This window comes from Calypte anna, chromosome W (assembly GCF_003957555.1).
Source record: "Calypte anna isolate BGI_N300 chromosome W, bCalAnn1_v1.p, whole genome shotgun sequence".
Classification (NCBI taxonomy): Eukaryota; Metazoa; Chordata; class Aves; order Apodiformes; family Trochilidae; genus Calypte; species Calypte anna.
This window is the reverse complement of record NC_044276.1, coordinates 17,990,817-18,008,071: the sequence shown is the minus strand read 5'-3', so window position 1 is coordinate 18,008,071 and position 17,255 is coordinate 17,990,817. Positions and strand designations below refer to the sequence as shown.

Below are 17,255 nucleotides of genomic sequence, written 5' to 3'. Positions count from 1 at the left end.
CTCTCAGACCTGTTCTTAGAGCTGTGGGATGTCACACCTTCCTTGCTCCTTGTTGTGCTGTCAGCTCAGGACTCTGCTCAAGGGCATCACTGAGCTGTGCTGTGTGAAACTGACCCAAGACCTGCAGTAAGTATGGCCATCATCTCCCTCCTGCGGGTGCCACCTCCTGCAGACTGTCAGCAGCTACAGGCCTTACAGTTTCTTTTATGAGCAACCTATGGAGGAGATATGGCTGTTCTTTGGGTGCCATCTCCTGGACATTTTTGTTAATTACCTTTTCTCCTTTAATAAGGAGTCATCATTCCTCATCTTCTCATTCTCTGTGCGTTCCCTACAATGGTTGAATTTTTGAAGATTTTGACTATCGTTGGGATCCCGAAACCTCTACAGTCCCTTTGCTGGGAAACAATATGGACCTGGTTGTGGTTTAGGTCTTGTTCAGGGTCAAACAACTATCTCTGTGTACTTTCTAGGGATTAGCTTCACTTACTTGATTGTAGCACATTTCATGTTCATGGATCACCTGTGCAAGAGTATCCATGCTCAGGTCCACCCCTCCATCACAAGGCCATCTGTGTGTTTAGCCTCTTCCTTGATGGGCTCATGAGGCCAAAATCAGACCCATCTGAGCCTTGCTAACTTTTTCAACCTGACCCACCTGCTGTTTCTTTGTGTGTTCTCCACTAGCCTAAATCTTGGCTATGTGGGCATCTATGGGATGCACTTTTACAACCAAGTTCCGGAGATGGAACACAACATCTTTCCAGGCTGAAGCAGCCCAGAAGCTGCCACTTGCTCTGCTCCCATTTACTGTACCCATCCCCATGGGGCATTTGCCACCATCCATGGGTCATTACAGAGATGGAGCACTGTCCCCTTTTCTCCTTCCTTAGTGTCTACAGCCAGCTGGATGGCTTCCACCTCTGCAAACTGGCTCCATTCACCTTCTCCTTCAGTAGTTTGTGCCCCTTGTTGTGAAGCAATAGGCCAGGCAGGAGAGGCACTGGGGTGGTCCTGTGTGTTAGGGAGAGTTTTGATTGATGGTGATGGATTGATGGCTTAATAATGGTGAGGACTGGTGGAGTATTAATACAAAAGAATCAGAGGGAAAGGCAACAAGGCAGATACCATATTGAGAGTCTAGAGCATCCAACAAGGATGGAGAGGCCAATGAAGCATTCTTAGAATAGCTAAGACCTTGTTCTCATGGGAAATTTCACCTTTGCAAATGTATGCTGGAAATAAAGTACAGCAGAGAGGGAACAGTCCTGGAGATTCCTGGAGTGGGTGGAACAGATACTCCTAACATAGCTGTTGAAGGAACCATCTGAAGAATACACCTCATGTGACCAGCTGCTCGTAAACAGAGAAGGACTTGTGGGTGATGTGATGGTTGGAGGCCATCCTGGGTTCAGTTATGATGAAATGATAGAGTTTCTTTCTGTGGAGATGCAAGGAGGAGGTTCAGCAGAACTGTAACCTTTACAGCTACAGTTACAGTCATGGGGCCTGGATCCAGCATTGGGCAAACCAGTGTGGGAGGGCTGATGTCAGTGAAACTCCCAAAGCCACCAACATAGGCCTTCATTATATAGGCCTGTTTCATTTATGAAGCATGGTAGAGACATATCAGGTTGAACAACCAGAGTAGACCTCCTTTCACTTCTTTCTCCAGTCCTTATCTCTGTTGTTTGAAGGCCCTAGGCCATAAGCAGACCCTGATCTGTCTCCTTGCTCTCCAGCAAATCCTTTCAATCTGCTAACGAGGATTTTTTCAGGAGTTTGCAAAGGTGACTTGGTACCCTGCTCTCTGTGGACATGGTTCCTCCACGGTCCTTTACAACAAGATCTGCTCTGACATGCTCCACAGGCTGCAGGTCCACAACTGCTCCACTGTGGTCCTTCACAGGCTGATTCGCAACTGCTCCACCATGATCTTTCAGAGACTGCTCCATCTTGCTCCTCCCTGGGTTACAAGGAGACAGCCTGTCATCTCACTGCAGAATGTATAGGCACTTCTGTTCAGAGCAACTTCTCCCTCTCCTCCCTCACCAACCTTGGTCTCCCTACTCTGGCAGTGTTCTTTCTCTTGATACTGCTATCTCTTCCCCCTCTCCTCTGCCCTCAAGCCTTACAATGGGTTGTTTCCCCTTCTTGAATGTGTTAATTGCAGAGGTGTACCCATTGTCACTGATGGATGATGTCACTGATGGCACTGATGGCCTCAACATTAGCCAGAGGAAGGCCTGGACATTTTGGAGCTGGGAGAGCTTTCAGCAGCTTCTCATAGAAGCCACACCTGGGGCCCCTGCCCTTCTCCCAAAAACGGCACCACATCAATCCAGAGCGGCTGCTTAGGATAGATGTTAGCACAGGACTTTGCAGAGTTGAGTTAATGGTTGTACTTGATGATCTTAAAGGTCTTTTCCAACCAGAACAAACCTGTGATTGATTCTGTGGTTTGCAAAAGGTAGAAAGAGACTCAAGTAATGAGAAGTGGATGTCATTTCTCTGCAAGGCCTTTGGCATGGTCCCCCACAATATCCTACTCACCAACTTGGAGAGACAGGGATTTGATGGGTGGACCGTTCAGGGGATAAGAAACTGGCAGGATGGTTGCATCCAGAGGGATGTGGTCAATTGCTTGAAGTCCAGATGCAGACCCTCAGGGGTCCTGTACTCTTTAATATTTTTATCAGCTATATAGACAGCGGGATCGAGTGCACCATCAGCAAGTTTGCAGATGACACCAAGCTGAGTGGTGCTGTTGATAAGCCAGAGGGACAGAATGTCACCCAGAAGGACGAGGGGCAATGGTTTTAAATTAGAGAAGAGCTGATCTAGATTGCATGTTAGAAAAAGAATTCTTTACCATGAGGATAGAGGAAAAATGGAACTGGTTGCCCAGGGAGGTAGCTGAGGCCTCATCCCTGGGGATATTCAAGGTGAGCCTTGATATGGAGAAGGCTGAGGTACTCAATGACTGGTTTTCCTCAGTCTTTACCAGCAAGGGCTCTGGCCACACCACCATCCAAGTCAGAGAAAACAAAGGCAGGGGCTCAGAGGAGGGTGATCTGCCCACTGTAGCAGAAAAGCAGGTTTGAGACCATCTAAAGATCATGAAATTGCACAAATCCATGGGACCTGACGAGTTCTATCCATGGGTCTTGAGAGATTATCTGGAGGCAGGAGCTGAATACACCATTAGCAAGTTTTCTGATGTTTCTTGACTGCATGGTGCTGCTGAGTCTCTTGAGGAACAAGAGGCCTTGCAGAGGGATCGCAGTAGTTTGGAGCATTGGACATTGACAAATGCGATGAAATTCAGCAAGTAGAAATGACAGATTCTGCACCTGGGATCAAGTAATGCTGGGCATCACTAGAAATTGGGAGAGGAGTGGTTGGAGAGCAACCCTGCAGAAAGGACCTGGAGATGCTGGTCAGCAGAAGGCTCCAGAGGAGCCAGCAGTGTGCCCTGGCACCAAGAGGGCAAACCACTTCCTGGAGACATCAAATACAGGAAGAGCAGCCAGTCAAGAGAGGTGTGGCCTCACTTTGAGTAGTGTGTGTTCTGGGGCCTACAATTCAAAAAAGGTGTGAAAGTCCCCAATCACTTCTGGAGGAGGGAGGGAAACAAAGCTGGTGAGAGGCTGGAAGGCATGCCCTGTGACGAGCAACTGAGGACTCTGGGTTTTCCTAGTTTGGAGACAAGGAGTCTGAGGGGCAACCTCATGGCACTGTGCCGATTCCTGAAGAGTTGTAGAGAGGAAGGTGCTGAGTTCTTCTTGATGGGACAGATGGGAATTGTTCAAAGCTGCCTCAGGGTAGGTTTAGAGTGGAGGATAGGAAGCATTTCTTTCCTGAGAAGGTGGTCAAACACTGAAACAGGCTTCCTGGGGAAGTGGTCGATGCCCCAAGCCTGTCAGTGCTTAAGGGGCATTTGGACAATGCTCTTGATGACATGATTTATCTTTTGGTCAGCCCTGAATTAGTCAGGCATTTGAACTAGATGACCACTGAACTAGCCTGGTATGGTCTATATATGCAGCTGTGCAGGGTGGATCTCTGCAGCAGCTGGGCTCAGACAGTCTGCTCAATCTGCTCCTGGATACCAGCCTTGCCAGCTGAAGGCACCTGGACATACGATCCCCTGAGGCCACATCCCCATTCCAGGTGCTGGTGCAGTCCTCCTCAGTCACACACACACCAACACTCGAGTCCAGTCACTGTGGTCTCTCAGTTGCTGACACTAATGACACAGGGGCTGCCTGACCTCCTGCCCCAGTTGCTGCACTCACACCCCTGTGCTTCACACAGAAAAGAGATTCACTCTCACAAGAATTAGAAATAAAGTTTAATGAGAAGACAGGACAGATGGCACTGTCTTTCCCGTCTTTAGGTCTTTCCCTAAACTTCCCACAGTAAGTCTTGTGCAATCCAAAATTTCTCTTCCTTTCCACTCCATAATGTTTCCTACACCCTTAGCCAACCATCCCCTTGGTCAACTAAATGGTGACCCAGAATGCTGCTCTCAGTGATTCATCCTGGTGGGTTTCATACCTGGACAACAGGGGTGATGGCTCTCACAGGACAGCCCTAGAAGGAACTAGGACAAGATACTCATTTTCTCAGGAGCCTGTAATTTGGGTTCTCACTTGCTGGTGTGCTTCTTATCCCAACACAAGACGAGAACATAAGTCTCCTGAGGCAGTCATGTTAGGACATTGCATACATATTCAATGGTGTTATCTAAGAGATGACAGAGCAGATCATTGGAACTGCTGCCCAGAAATGCATACTGAGAGGGGGAAAAGCTGTGTTGTTGAATGGACAAAGGCTTTCTTTAGGGCCAGGATCACAGTCTTGTTTCTAAGACTGTAGATGAACGGATTTAAGAATGGGTATAGGACAGTGTTCAGCAAGGCTACAATTCTATTGGTGTCCAAGGAATCGCCTTCTGAAGGACACACATAGAGAGCAATGCAACTCCCATATACAATGGCCAAGGTGGTGAGATGGGAAGAACAGGTGGCAAAAGCTTTTTTTCTCCCTGAGTCTGATGGAAGTTGAAGAATACAGGAAATGATGCACATGTAAAACGCCAATGTTAAATGTAAGGAGCTAAGCACAATAAATGATAAGAAAACCAAGTATGTTTTCCAAAGCAAGCTGGTGTCAGAGCAGGATAGTTTGAATAAGGGAGAGCTCTCACCAAAAAAATGGTGGATCTTTTTCAAGCCACAGAATGTCAACTTGTAAAGGAGGACCAGGCGGTAACTTAAGAGAGTGAAGCCCATGAACCAAGCAGCACCAGCCAGCTGGATGCAGAGCTGAGGCTTCATGATGGCAGCATAATGCAAAGGCTGGCAGATGGCAAGATAGTGGTCAAAGGACATGACACCAAGTAGAATGAACTCTACAGTGCCCAGGGCAAAATCGAAATAGGACTGGGCAAAACAGGTGCTTAGTGAGATTGTTCTCCTACCAGAACCCAGGATCGCAAGCAGTTTGATGTTTGTACAAGTTGTAAACCAGATTTCCAGAAAGGACAGATTGCTGATGAAAAAGTACATGGGGGTTTGCAGGTGGTGATCCATACACATGAGGAGAATGATGGCTGCGTTCCCCAGCACTGTTGTCAGGTACGTGAATGGAAGGACCAGAGAGAGAAATAGCTGTAGCCTCTGATCAAGTCCTGAGAAACCCTCTAGGATGAACTCAATAACTGCAGTTTCATTTTCAGATCCCATGCTGGATTTCAGTTCATCCTGTTGAGACAGAAATATAGCAAAAAAACAAGTGTGACAATTCCACTATCTGGAATAAAAGTTCTAACTTTCCTTCTTGCAGTCTTCCTAAGCAGCAGAGTCAGAGAGTCCTTCAAGCATTTCTCACAGCTTTTTTTCTTTTCTGTTTCATATCACAGCTAGAGTCCTCAGAGTGTTTGTTGTCTTCTTCCCGCCTTTTTCAAACACTCATTAAGAATCTTAAGGATTTTTAAAGGCTGCTAGTTAATTCACCCAGTCTCTGAGAAAATCAAAATTCACTCAGACCTATTCCAAACCTATGTCACACCTGTGTGCCAAACCCATCTCTTCTGTTGCACAAATACTAAACCATCAAATCCATTCAAATCAAATCTGTATGCTGAAAGCTATTCTTTTTGTTTTTCAGTACTTGCCTTTTTGGACTAGGAATGCCTGCGAAACTGGTGATTTTATAAAAATGGAATATCAAGTATCTCTTCTGGAAATCTGTGACTTTCTTCCACAACTTCTTGCTCTCTGTTTCTTCAGAAAAGGGGAGGACAGGCTGTGATAGGGACTAAGTATGACTTGTCCTCTTCTTCACTCTAAACAGTGACTGGTATTTCCTATGGTTCCACACAGTTTGTCACACAGTCTCATCTGACACCTGTTTGCACTGAGGTGCAGTTGCTTCCAAAGAGCTTTGTTATTACTATCAAATGTCCCAACTGAAATGCTGGAAGAGATTTGTAGCCTTTCTTTTGCGTGCCAGTTATAGGTTGTGAGGATCCAGCCTCTAGAATTTTCTCTTGTCTCCATTGAGTATATAGGGAGCCTTGGGAAAACAAGTTCTCAGTGGTAGCTGCAGTGAAGTAGATGAAACTCACAGTTCAAGTCTCAAATCTCTGATTTATTAATGACTTATGTTTTTTTAAGACAAATAATGCATCCAATGGAAGGAAGCACCAGAAAAATATATTAAATGAAGACTAACAATTTTCCCTTCATCTTCACATTTGTTTCCAGACATAGAAATGATCAGAGCAGATGACTCCAAAACTAGGAGAATTCAAAATGCAAGAGGAGGAGGGGAAGACACAGTGGGTTTGAAACAAAGCTGTGCTGGTGTGCAGCCCAAGCGCTTAAGTCATTAGTCCCCTGGGTGACTCAGAAGCTCTCCCATCTCATCATCCACATAGGCAAGAGGAGAGACTGGTCAGAGACAGAGGATCAACTTGAAACGAAGTGATTGATTTCAGAAATTAAACCACTTCTAATTCAACCACCTCCAAAATAAGCAAAAAGGAGTCACCTTCAAAATTAACTGGCATCCTTGGTACCTTACTGTTGGGAAACTGTCTGGAAGAAAAGAGACATGTGAGCAATCCTGATTATTTAGCTTTAGCTAGAGTAAGCTAAGGGCCTTGAGACTCAGCTGCTAGGTTACTGAAAGATGAGCTATGGAAAAAAGGTAAGGGAGCTGGCAACAGAAAAGAAGAATAACAGGATAATGATGTAGCCAGCAGAAGTTCTGTGAGAACAGGATTTGTGGCCAAGATATAGCCACCTGCAAGATATCGTTATATAAAAAAGGGCTCCATATAAAGAGAGTGTGAACTGTTAATAGGCGACTTCACTTTAACCATACTGGTGACTAAGTGTTGTCCTTAAGCCTCCATGGATTTTCTACACCTTACCAAGGTTTTTGACACAGTGTCCCACAACATCCTCATGAGCAAGCTCAAGAAATGTGGGATAGAAGAATGGAGAGTGAGATGGATTAAGAACTGGCCACACAACAGAGAACAAAGAGTGGTGATCAATGGTGCAGAGTCCAGCTGGAGACTCTGGGGTCCCCCAGAGGGATCAGTGCTAGGTCCAGTCCTGTTCAACATCTTTATCAATGACCTTGATGAGGGGACAGTGTCTTCTCTGCAAGTTTGCTGATGATACAAAACTGGGAGGACTGGCTGATTCACCTGAAAACTGTGTGACCATTCAGCAAGATTTGGAGAGACTGGAGAGCAAGGCCAGCAGGAATATAATGAGGATCAACAGGAACAAGTGCAGAGTCCTGCACCTGGGAAGTTATAGCAAAATGCACCACTTCAGGTTAGGAGGCGACCTACTAGAGAGCAGACCCATGGGTCCAAGGACCTTGGAGTCCTGGTGGACAACAAGTACTCCATGGGACAGCAATGTGCCCTGGTGTCCAAGAAGGCCCATGGTATCCTGGGGTGCATTAAGAAGAGTGTGTCCAGCAGATGGAGGGAGGTTCCCCTCCCCCTCTACTCTGCCTAGTGAGAACTCACCTAGAGTATTTGTCATTGCTGGTCTGACAAGGAACCAAATGACAGATACTCTCAATTAATCCCCCTCCCCTCCTTGAGAAAGAAAGGAGAGAGAATAAGGGAGAGAGACTTATGGGTTGGAAACTAAACTACACAGCTTTCATGAAACAATAATGATAAAAAGGAAGAATTATTAAACATTTACAAATATAAAAAAAAACAATACCATGGTTCTCCCCCCTGAATCTCTGTGTTCCTGCCTCCAGCTCCCGACTGCTGCTGACTCCAGGAGTCCAGCCTGGACTTTCCCAGGGGTGCCCTGAAGGCTCGGTGGTGATGTGAGAGTTATTGGGGGAGAGGGGGGAGGAACATGGTATCAATTTTCCTGTATATTTGTATATATTTAGTAATTTCTCCTTTTTATCATTACAGTTTCATTTCAAGCTCTGTAGTTGAGTTTCAAACCCATAAGTCTCTCTCCCTTATTTTCTCTCCTTTCTTTCTCAGGGAGGGGAGGGGCATTAACAGAGAGTATCTGTCACTTGGTTTAATTGCCAGACCAGCGTTAAACCCTGACAAGGAAAAAAAAACTTTGTTAATAACTACATTTTCAGTTTTACTTTGAGGAATTATACCACTCCAAGTACCAGCCGAACTCAGGCTGAGTTCAGCGGATTCTGCTCAAAATGGCATTGTGCTTATTATAGTTTTGATTCTACTGCATGATATTATAAATTTTTCTCATATATTTTGTATTAATCCTCATATATTATTATATATTGGTGAGGACTAAGACAACTAACACAATTAGGGGAATGAGCGTGCCTCGTATGGAGAGAACTGCTGCTTCTGCCTCTGCTGCCACTGCTTGACCCCCCTCACCCAAGGCCACAATTTGGACACAGCTGGCATGTGGCTGCTACTGCTGCAGACACCACAGCCTCTCCCCCTCAGTCCACACAGCTACTAGTGAACTAGGAGAAAAGTAAAACAAAAGAAATCAGATGTTAGCCCTAGTCCTTCAAAGTCTGCACAAGACAACCAGGTGATAGAGGAGATAGAGGATATAACCTCTCCGCAGAGAGCAGCCAAACCAGTTATCTGAGGAGGACTCAGAATACAAAGTACGTTTAATCCATTTCCATGAGGCACTTGTGTACTCTGAGAAAAGATTTATTCATCTTGCAGGTGAACCATGTCTCAATTGCTTACTTCGATGCTGGAGTGATGAAGCTGCTACCATAACATTAACTCAGAGGGAAGCCAGGAAGTTGGGATTCCTGGCCAAAGATGCAGGTATTGATCAGGCATTTGGGAAAAAGGCTGGAACCACCAGCCTATGGAGACGACTCTTGTCAGCTATAAGGGAGAGATATCCCTATAAAGAGGAAATAGACTGCCCTCAGGTCAAAGCACCCACACTTGGACAAGCTATCAGGTATCTGAAAGAATTGGCTGTATGAGATGTGATCTATACCAATGATGAGACTGTGAATCCTTATCACATTCCATGCCCTAAGCCTATGAGGCAAAGGTTTGTGCATGCTGCACCATCCCCATTTACCCATAGACTATCAGTAATGTTATGGGTTCCTGGAGAAATGGAACCAACTGTTGGTGATGTGATTAAAACAGGATGAGAATATAAAGATGCTGTCATGGCTCCTCATTAGGCCTGGGTCTCAGCTGTAAGGGGAACAACTGAGAAACTGCACCTATTCCATCACAAAGCCCTGGTGGTGCTGTCGAGAGCCCAGGCCTGGAACTGTCTCGGTCCATGTCACAGAATCATGGAATCATGGAATGGGTTGGGTTGGAAGGGTTTAAGATCATCCTGTTCCAACCCACTGCATGCATGGGTATTGACACCTGCCACCCAACTGAAGCCAACCCTGCCCCTGTCCCCATGGAACTTACTTCTTAATCCCATCCACAGCATCAGCCTCAGTCAGCAGTATTGTCTCTTAGAGGTGCTCGAGGACGAGCTTCCTGTGCTCCTCCTGCTGCATTATCCTACAGAGCATTCCCATGACCCTCCAGATCATTCTCAATCACAGAATACCTCAGGCTGGAAGAGACCCCTGAGCATCTCCTTTTCTGAGTGCCCTGCTCAAGGCAGGATGAAGCAGATGAGGTTGCTCAAGGCCTTCGCCAGCGTGGCTTCATCCACAAAGGGAAAGCTCCCTCAGCTTCTCCTCACAAGCAAAGGCTCAGCCCTGGCCTCTCTCCATGACTTTGCTGATGGCTCTTGTCTCTGTCCCTGATGGCCATGGGGAGACAAGTGGAGCTTCCAGCAGCACTCGGGCTCAGGGCCTCCTTGTCCATGTGCAGGAGGCTGGGAGGTGCTGTGCCATAGTCCTGCCATTGGCATTACCCATCTCCACATCCCAGTGCTGCCAGGAGTGCCCTTAGGGCTGAGGGAGGGACAGGATCTCTCTTGCCAGGGGCTAGGGCTCAGGGCTGGCACCTTTGGGGAATGGGCTCAGGGCTGGGCCCTTTGCAGTCCTGACACACAGCCAGGCTTCCTCAGCACCAGAGCCACCTGCACCTTCCTTTTCCCCACCTGCCATCACTGCCTCCTGGTTCCTGCTCCCCTTACACCCTGCAGGGGAAGCTTTCTCAGGGCTGTCCCTCAGGGGGACCCAGGCACACGGCAAGAAACTTTGAACTTGGACTCTGTCTTGGACTTTCTTGTGGAGAAAGAAGCTTCTGCAGCTTCCTCTCCTTGCCTCTTGAGCAATTGTCATGGGCTCAGCATCAACCCCCAGAGGGCTCATGACAGTTGTGATCTGGGCTCCTGGGATGGAGGGAGCTGATGGCAAGTGGGCAGTGCTGCAGAGAGACAGCTCTGGGCAGGAGCAGCTCCTCTGCAGAGCGCAGCAGGGCTGAGGGCACTGCAGGGGTATCTTGGGGAGATGAGCAAGACAGAGAGAGCTTCAAGGGGGTGAAGATGGAGGGGATGAGTGCCAGCTCAGTGGAAGAGAACTTTCCCAGCTTCTGTCATGGTGAGTGTCTGGTGCAGGGCAGTGAGGCTGGTGCAGTTCCTGGAGGCATCTCCTAAAGCTGCAGAGCCAGAGCTGATGGGAGCTGTAAGGGGGGAAGGGGCTGGAAGTGTAAGGAGAATTGTGAAGAGGAGTGAGGGTGTGCAAGCAGGGGTGCCCAGGGCTGTCCTTCAGAGCAGGGTCCTGCAGCCCAGGGGCTGTGTGCTGGGGCAGGGACTCTGCCACCTGCCTGCCAGAGGCAGCTCTCAGCCTGCCCGGGGAGCTCCCTGGTGCTGGCAGAAGCTGTGGCTTGGCAGGAGACAGGGGGGACAGGGCAGGGTCCTGATGCTGTTGAAAGAGGGATGAATTGCTCAGGGCTGCTCACAGCTCCAGCTGATGCCCAGATTTCTGTGGGGACTTTTCAGGAGTCCCTTCAGGACAGGGCTTTCCTGCTCCAGTCTGGTGTCTCCTCAGGCTCTGCTTCCACTTGTCTCTGGCTCAGCTTGGTGGGATGGAAACTCAGCTGTGCAGGGGAGAGCAGGGGCTGAGACTCCTCAAGCATCACCTGGAGGGGGACTGGAAACCTTGGGAAGTGCCTCCACCTCTCACCCCCCAGCAGCTCAGCTCAGGCTCCCCTTTCCATTGTCCTCAGGGGGTGTGTGACCTGTTCTTTAGCCCCTGCACCCCCCGAGTGGCTGCAGGGCAGAGCAGGGCACCCAGGGGCTGGGCTGGGCTCTGTGAGCGGGGGTAGGAAGGGAGACGGCACCAAAGAACCAGCTCCTGTCTGGGGCAGCTCCATGCAGCAGAGGTGTCCATGGCAAGGAGGTGTCCATCTTCCCTCTGCACTCTGGAGCTCTGGGCAATGTCGTCTGTTAGGTTGGGGAGGAGCTGACCCTCCCTTCATCAGACCAGCTCTCCCTTCTCTGCATGCAGCCACAGGCAATCCTCTTTCTTTCTCTGTTCTTCCTGAGTGCTTCAGAAAACCTGTGGGTTAAGACATCCAAGAATATTCCCAGGAGAGATGGAGGGATTTGAAATTAAAACCCAAACATCTCTGAAACTGTGTTCTGCTAACTCAGATCGTCAGCACTGAGAATTCAGCTGCTGATGACCCATTTTGTTTAGCACTGCTTTGAAATGACACATTTGACCCCTGGTGCTTTCCCCTGACCCCCTGGTTCCTTGGGCTCACAGCTGCAGAGCAGATCTGACTCTCTAGCGGCCATCACACAGAGTTTCTACTCTTCACTACACAGACAGCCAGCAACAATCAGAGATCAAACCATAGAGCTGAAGGAAGATCTGATAGAAAAGTGTGTGTGGATGTCCCAGGGAAAGAAGAGATGGAAATTGTCTTTTGTAGTGGAACAAAGCAATCAGACGCCTCTGATTACCGAGAAGTGGGTGTGAGCCGGTATCAAATCCACCTGTGCCCAATTAGGGAAGGCCCCCTATTGAGCATGTGCAAGACCAGGGGGCCAATAAAAGGTGAAACTCACAGCCACAGACTAGCTCACCCCTGAACACTGTATTACCTTTATTGTGCCACTAGCGCTCATCGCCTCCAAGGTGAGGCTCTCTGTGGAGTCTTGAACCCGGGTCCTTCGGCATTGCAGTACTGGGTCTTAACCAGCTGCGCCACGAGAGCCTCACCTTGGAGGCGATGAGCACTAGTGGCACAATAAAGGTAATACAGTGCTTGAGAGTGAGCTAGTCTGTGGCTGTGAGCTTCACCTTTTATTGGCCCCCTGGTCTTGCACATGCTCAATAGGGGGCCTGCCCTAATTGGGCTCAGGTGGATTTGATACCAGCTCACACCCACTTCTCGGTAATTAGAGGCGTCTGATTGCTTTGTTCCACTACAGTCTTTTATGTTCCAGATGTTTCCCCTAACTTGATTCATTTTCCTTCTTATCAGTGCTCCATGGTGAAAAGAAGCCCATGTCCAACAGGAGCTCCATCAGCCAGTTCCTCCTCCTGGCATTTGCAGACAGGTGGGAGCTGCAGCTCTTGCACTTCTGGCTCTTCCTGGGCATCTACCTGGATGCCCTCCTGGGCAACGGCCTCATCATCACCACCATCGCCTGTGAGCACCACCTCCACACCCCCATGTACTTCTTCCTCTTCAACCTCTCCCTCCTCGACCTGGGATCCATCTCCACCACTCTGCCCAAAGCCATGGCCAATTCCCTCTGAGACAAAAGGGGCATCTCCTACAAGGGATGTGCTGCACAACTCTTTCTCTTTTTCTTCTTCATCACAGCAGTTTTATCTTCTCACTGTCGTGTCCTACGACTGCTATGTGGCCATCTGCAAACCCCTGCACTACGGGACCCTCCTAGGCAGCAGAGCTTGTGTTCACATGGCAGCAGCTGCCTGGGGCACTGGGTTTCTCACTGCTCAGCTGCACACGGTTAATACACTTTCCTTGCCCTTCTGCCAGGGCAATACCCTGGACCAGTTCTTCTGTGAAATCCCCCAGATCTTCAAGCTCTCCTGCTCACACTCCTACCTCAGGGAACTTGGGCTTATTGTGGTCAGTGCCTCTTTATCATTTGTGTGTTTTGTTTTCATAGTGGTGTCCTATGTGGAGATCTTCAGGGCTGTGCTGAGAATCCCCTCTGAGCAGGGACGGCACAAAGCCTTTTCCACGTGCCTCCCTCACCTGGCCATGGGTCTCCCTGTTTGTCAGCACTGGCATCTTTGCTTACCTGAAGCCCCTCTCCATCTCCTCCCCATCCCTGTACCTGGTGGTTTCAGTTTTGTACTCGGTGGTTCCTCCAGCATTGAACCACCTCATCTACAGCATGAGGAACCAGGAGCTCAAGGGTGCTGTATGGAAACTGATGACAGGATTGTTTCCTCAAATAATAAAATGCTCATTTTCTCATGCATATAAATGATTACATAAATCATTAATATTTTGTCTCATGACATGCTCAGCCTTAGTTCTGGGACTATTGATATTTGAGGTTTTTTCTCTGTTTTATATGTGATAATGATGTGCGCAAAGAAATCTTATTTTCATACCATTTTCAGTTCTTTGTCTTCCTTTCTCGTGTTTTACAAAGGGTGCTGGAATTGTTTTTGAAATCAGATGTATGTTCTCTTGGCACTGAAAAAATAAGGGATACAGCAGTGAGTTCTCTACCTGATGTCCTTTTTCTGAGATTCCTCTAGTGTTACGATTTGATCCAGCCACACCTAGATTCCTCTGAGAAGGAGTTTAGAAAACAAGGGTACTTTGGTACTTGTGACTCAACGGGAGGGTCTTCCTCATTCTTTTTCTGATCCCTGATCAAATCACTCCAACTCAGTTCTGGCTCTATTTCCACCGTCCCTCTTGAAATCATTGCCTCACATCCCCATTTCAACCACTCCAAGGGACGTGTGTAACAGAGCAATCCTTGATATCAAATCCTATTAAGTAAAAACTTCTATATTAAAATCACCTCTTCCTTATATCTTTGTCACATGTCAAGGGTCAGGATGACTGGGTCAGAAGTCCATGCTTGTGTTGAAGAGATGTCAGATCATGGAACAGATCCTCCTGGAAGCAACATCAAAATGTATGGGGGAGAGGGAGTTGATCTGAGGCAGCCAACACAGCTTCACAAAGGGCAAACTGAAGCTCACCAACCTCCTGGCCTTCTGCCAATGAGTAATTGCAGCAGTGGAGAAGGGAAGAGCTGCAGACATCATCTACCAAGACTTGATATGATCTCCTAAAACATTCTCATTGCTGAATTGGAAGGAGATGTGTTTGATGGATGGACAGTTGCATGAGCAAGGAAGTGACCTGATGACTTCATGCAGACAGTTATGGTCAATGGATCAGTGTCCAGGTGGATGCCATTAATGAAGGATGACCCTTCTGGATGTAAAGTTACCTTCTAAATAGTACTGGATTTCCCCAGTACTGATTAACATCTTCATCAGTGACAGGGACTGTTGGATCAAGGGATTCCTCAGCAAGTTTTCAGATGACACCAAGCTCAGGGACTCAGTTGATTCCCTTGAGGGTAGGGATGACAACCAGAAGGACCTGGAGAGATTTGAGTAGTAGGTCTGTGCAATCCTCATGGAGTTCAACAAGGCCAAGTGCAAGGTCCTGCACTTGGGAGGAGGAAATCCCCACTGTCAGTAAAGACTGGGAAATGAATGATTGAGAGCAGCCCTGCAGAGAACTACTTGGGAATCCTAGTGGGGCAAATCTTTTATGATAGGGTAACCCACCTAGCTGATCAAGGGAAGCCAGTGGATGTAATATTTCTGGACTTCAGGAAGGCTTTTGGTACTGTCTCTCATAGCATCCTCCTGGATAAAATGTCCATCATACAGCTGGACAACCATGCTATGTGATGGGTGAGCAACTGGCTCACAGGTGGAGCACAAAGAGTGACAGTGAATGGCATCACATTAGGCTGGTGACCGGTCACTAGTGGGGTCCTGTTGGGCTCCATCCTTGGCCCAGTCCTCTTCAACATCTTCATCAATGACTTGGGTGCAGGACTGAAAGGAATCTGAAGCAAGTTTGTGGATGAGAGACTTTGGCAAATTAGAGAGATGGGCAATCAGCAGCCACAGGAAGGACAAGTGCTGAACCACAAGTTCAGCAAGTGCTGAATCACCAACCACAAGGGCAAGTGCTGAATTCTGCACCTGGAATGGGGCAACCCTGGTGGCAAGTACAGACTGAGGAATGAGTGGCTGGAGAGCAGAGAGGGACCTGAGGGTCCTGGTTGATGACAAACTGGACATGTGCCAGCAGTGTGTCCTGGAAGCCAGGAAGGCCAACTGTATCCTGGGGTTCATTAAGTTCACAGTGTCACCAGCCAGTCCAGGGAGGTGACTGTCCTGCTCTACTCTGCACTGGTATGGCCTCACTGTGAGTACTGTGTGCAGTTTTGGGCACCCCAGTATAGAAAAGGCATCAAGGTGTTGGAGAGTGTCAAAAGGAGAGTAACAAGGATGGTGAAGGGTGTGGAAGGGGTGGCTCATGAGTAGCAGCTGAGGTCACTTGGATTGTTCATTTGGGAGAAAAGGAGGCTGAGGGGAGAGTCCATTGCAGTCTATGAATCCTCATGAGGGGAAGAGATGGGGCTGGTTCTGATTTCTTCACTCCTGTGACCAATGACTTTGGGAAATTATAGGATGCTGAATTATGGGAGGTTTAGGCTAGATATCAGGGAAAGGTTTTTCACCCAGAGGGCAGTTGAGCAATAGAACAACTTTATTGCTTCCAAGCAATGACCACTCCCCCAGAGAAGTGGTCAGAGAACCAAGCCTGCCTGAGGTCAAGAAGTGTTTTAATGATGCTCTCATGCTCATGGTGTGATCCCGGGGGTACCCTACACAGGACAGGAGTTGGACTTGATCATCCTGATGGGTCCCTTCTAACGCTGCATATTCTATGATTCTATGATAACTCATATGGTATCCATATGGGTTATGCATGATGGGAGGGTGATAACCAATGGGCACCATATGAAAAAAGGGAGGAAAACTCAAAAACTTGCTCCTCATCAAGACACTCAAGTACGTCTCCCAAAGAGCGTATTGTCATCTCCATCCCTGCAGCTTTTAAAGACCAAAGCTAATAAATCCTGAGCAACCTTCCCTTATCCCAATCCAATGTCGATGAGACCAGGAGGTTGTCCTAGAGACCTCCTGATGATAAGCCCTCTTGGTGGCCTCCTCTGGACTTGTTCTAACAGCTCCAAGTCCTTTTTGTGCTTGGGGCTCCAGAACTGGACCCAGCACTGCAGTGGGGGCTCACCAGAGTGGAGCAGAGGAGCAGATTCTCCTCCCCAGACCTGCTGGCCACATTTTTTTTTTGTGTAGTGCAGGACATGCTTGGCTTCCTGGGCTCCCAGCAGACCTTGCCAGCTGGTGCTGAGCTTCTCAACCAGCACCCCCAAGTCCTCCTCCTCCTCAGTGCTGCTCCTGTATGTATGCTCAGTGCCCAAGCTGTATTTGTGCTGGGGATTGCCCCAACCGAGGTGCAGGACCTTGTGTTTGTCCTTCTTGAACCTCATGAAGTTTGCATGGGCTCATCTCTCCATCCTGTCCCTTTGCCTGGACAGTCTGTGTCTGGAAAGGTGACTTTAGAAATGGTCACTGTATCACCACCACGACCAGGCAGAAGTTTATGTTGAGGCTCTGCAGTTGGTTTGCTCCTCGCCCCTTCTTGGGGTATCCAGGAGGTGTTGTGAATTTTCCCTACAGTTTTTATT

General features: G+C 48.1%; 1 protein-coding gene and 1 pseudogene across 1 annotated transcript; one reads left to right on the top strand and one right to left on the bottom strand.

The window, feature by feature from the left end:
* Positions 1 to 4,769: 4,769 nt before the first annotated feature.
* Positions 4,770 to 5,750, bottom strand: LOC115600121 (olfactory receptor 6F1-like). The gene has a single exon (XM_030468343.1). It carries the CDS (start codon positions 5,748 to 5,750, stop codon positions 4,770 to 4,772), a length of 981 nt encoding a protein of 326 aa, XP_030324203.1.
* Positions 5,751 to 7,424: 1,674 nt separating this feature from the next.
* Positions 7,425 to 14,614, top strand: LOC115600120 (annotated as a pseudogene).
* The last annotated feature ends 2,641 nt before the right edge of the window (positions 14,615 to 17,255 follow it).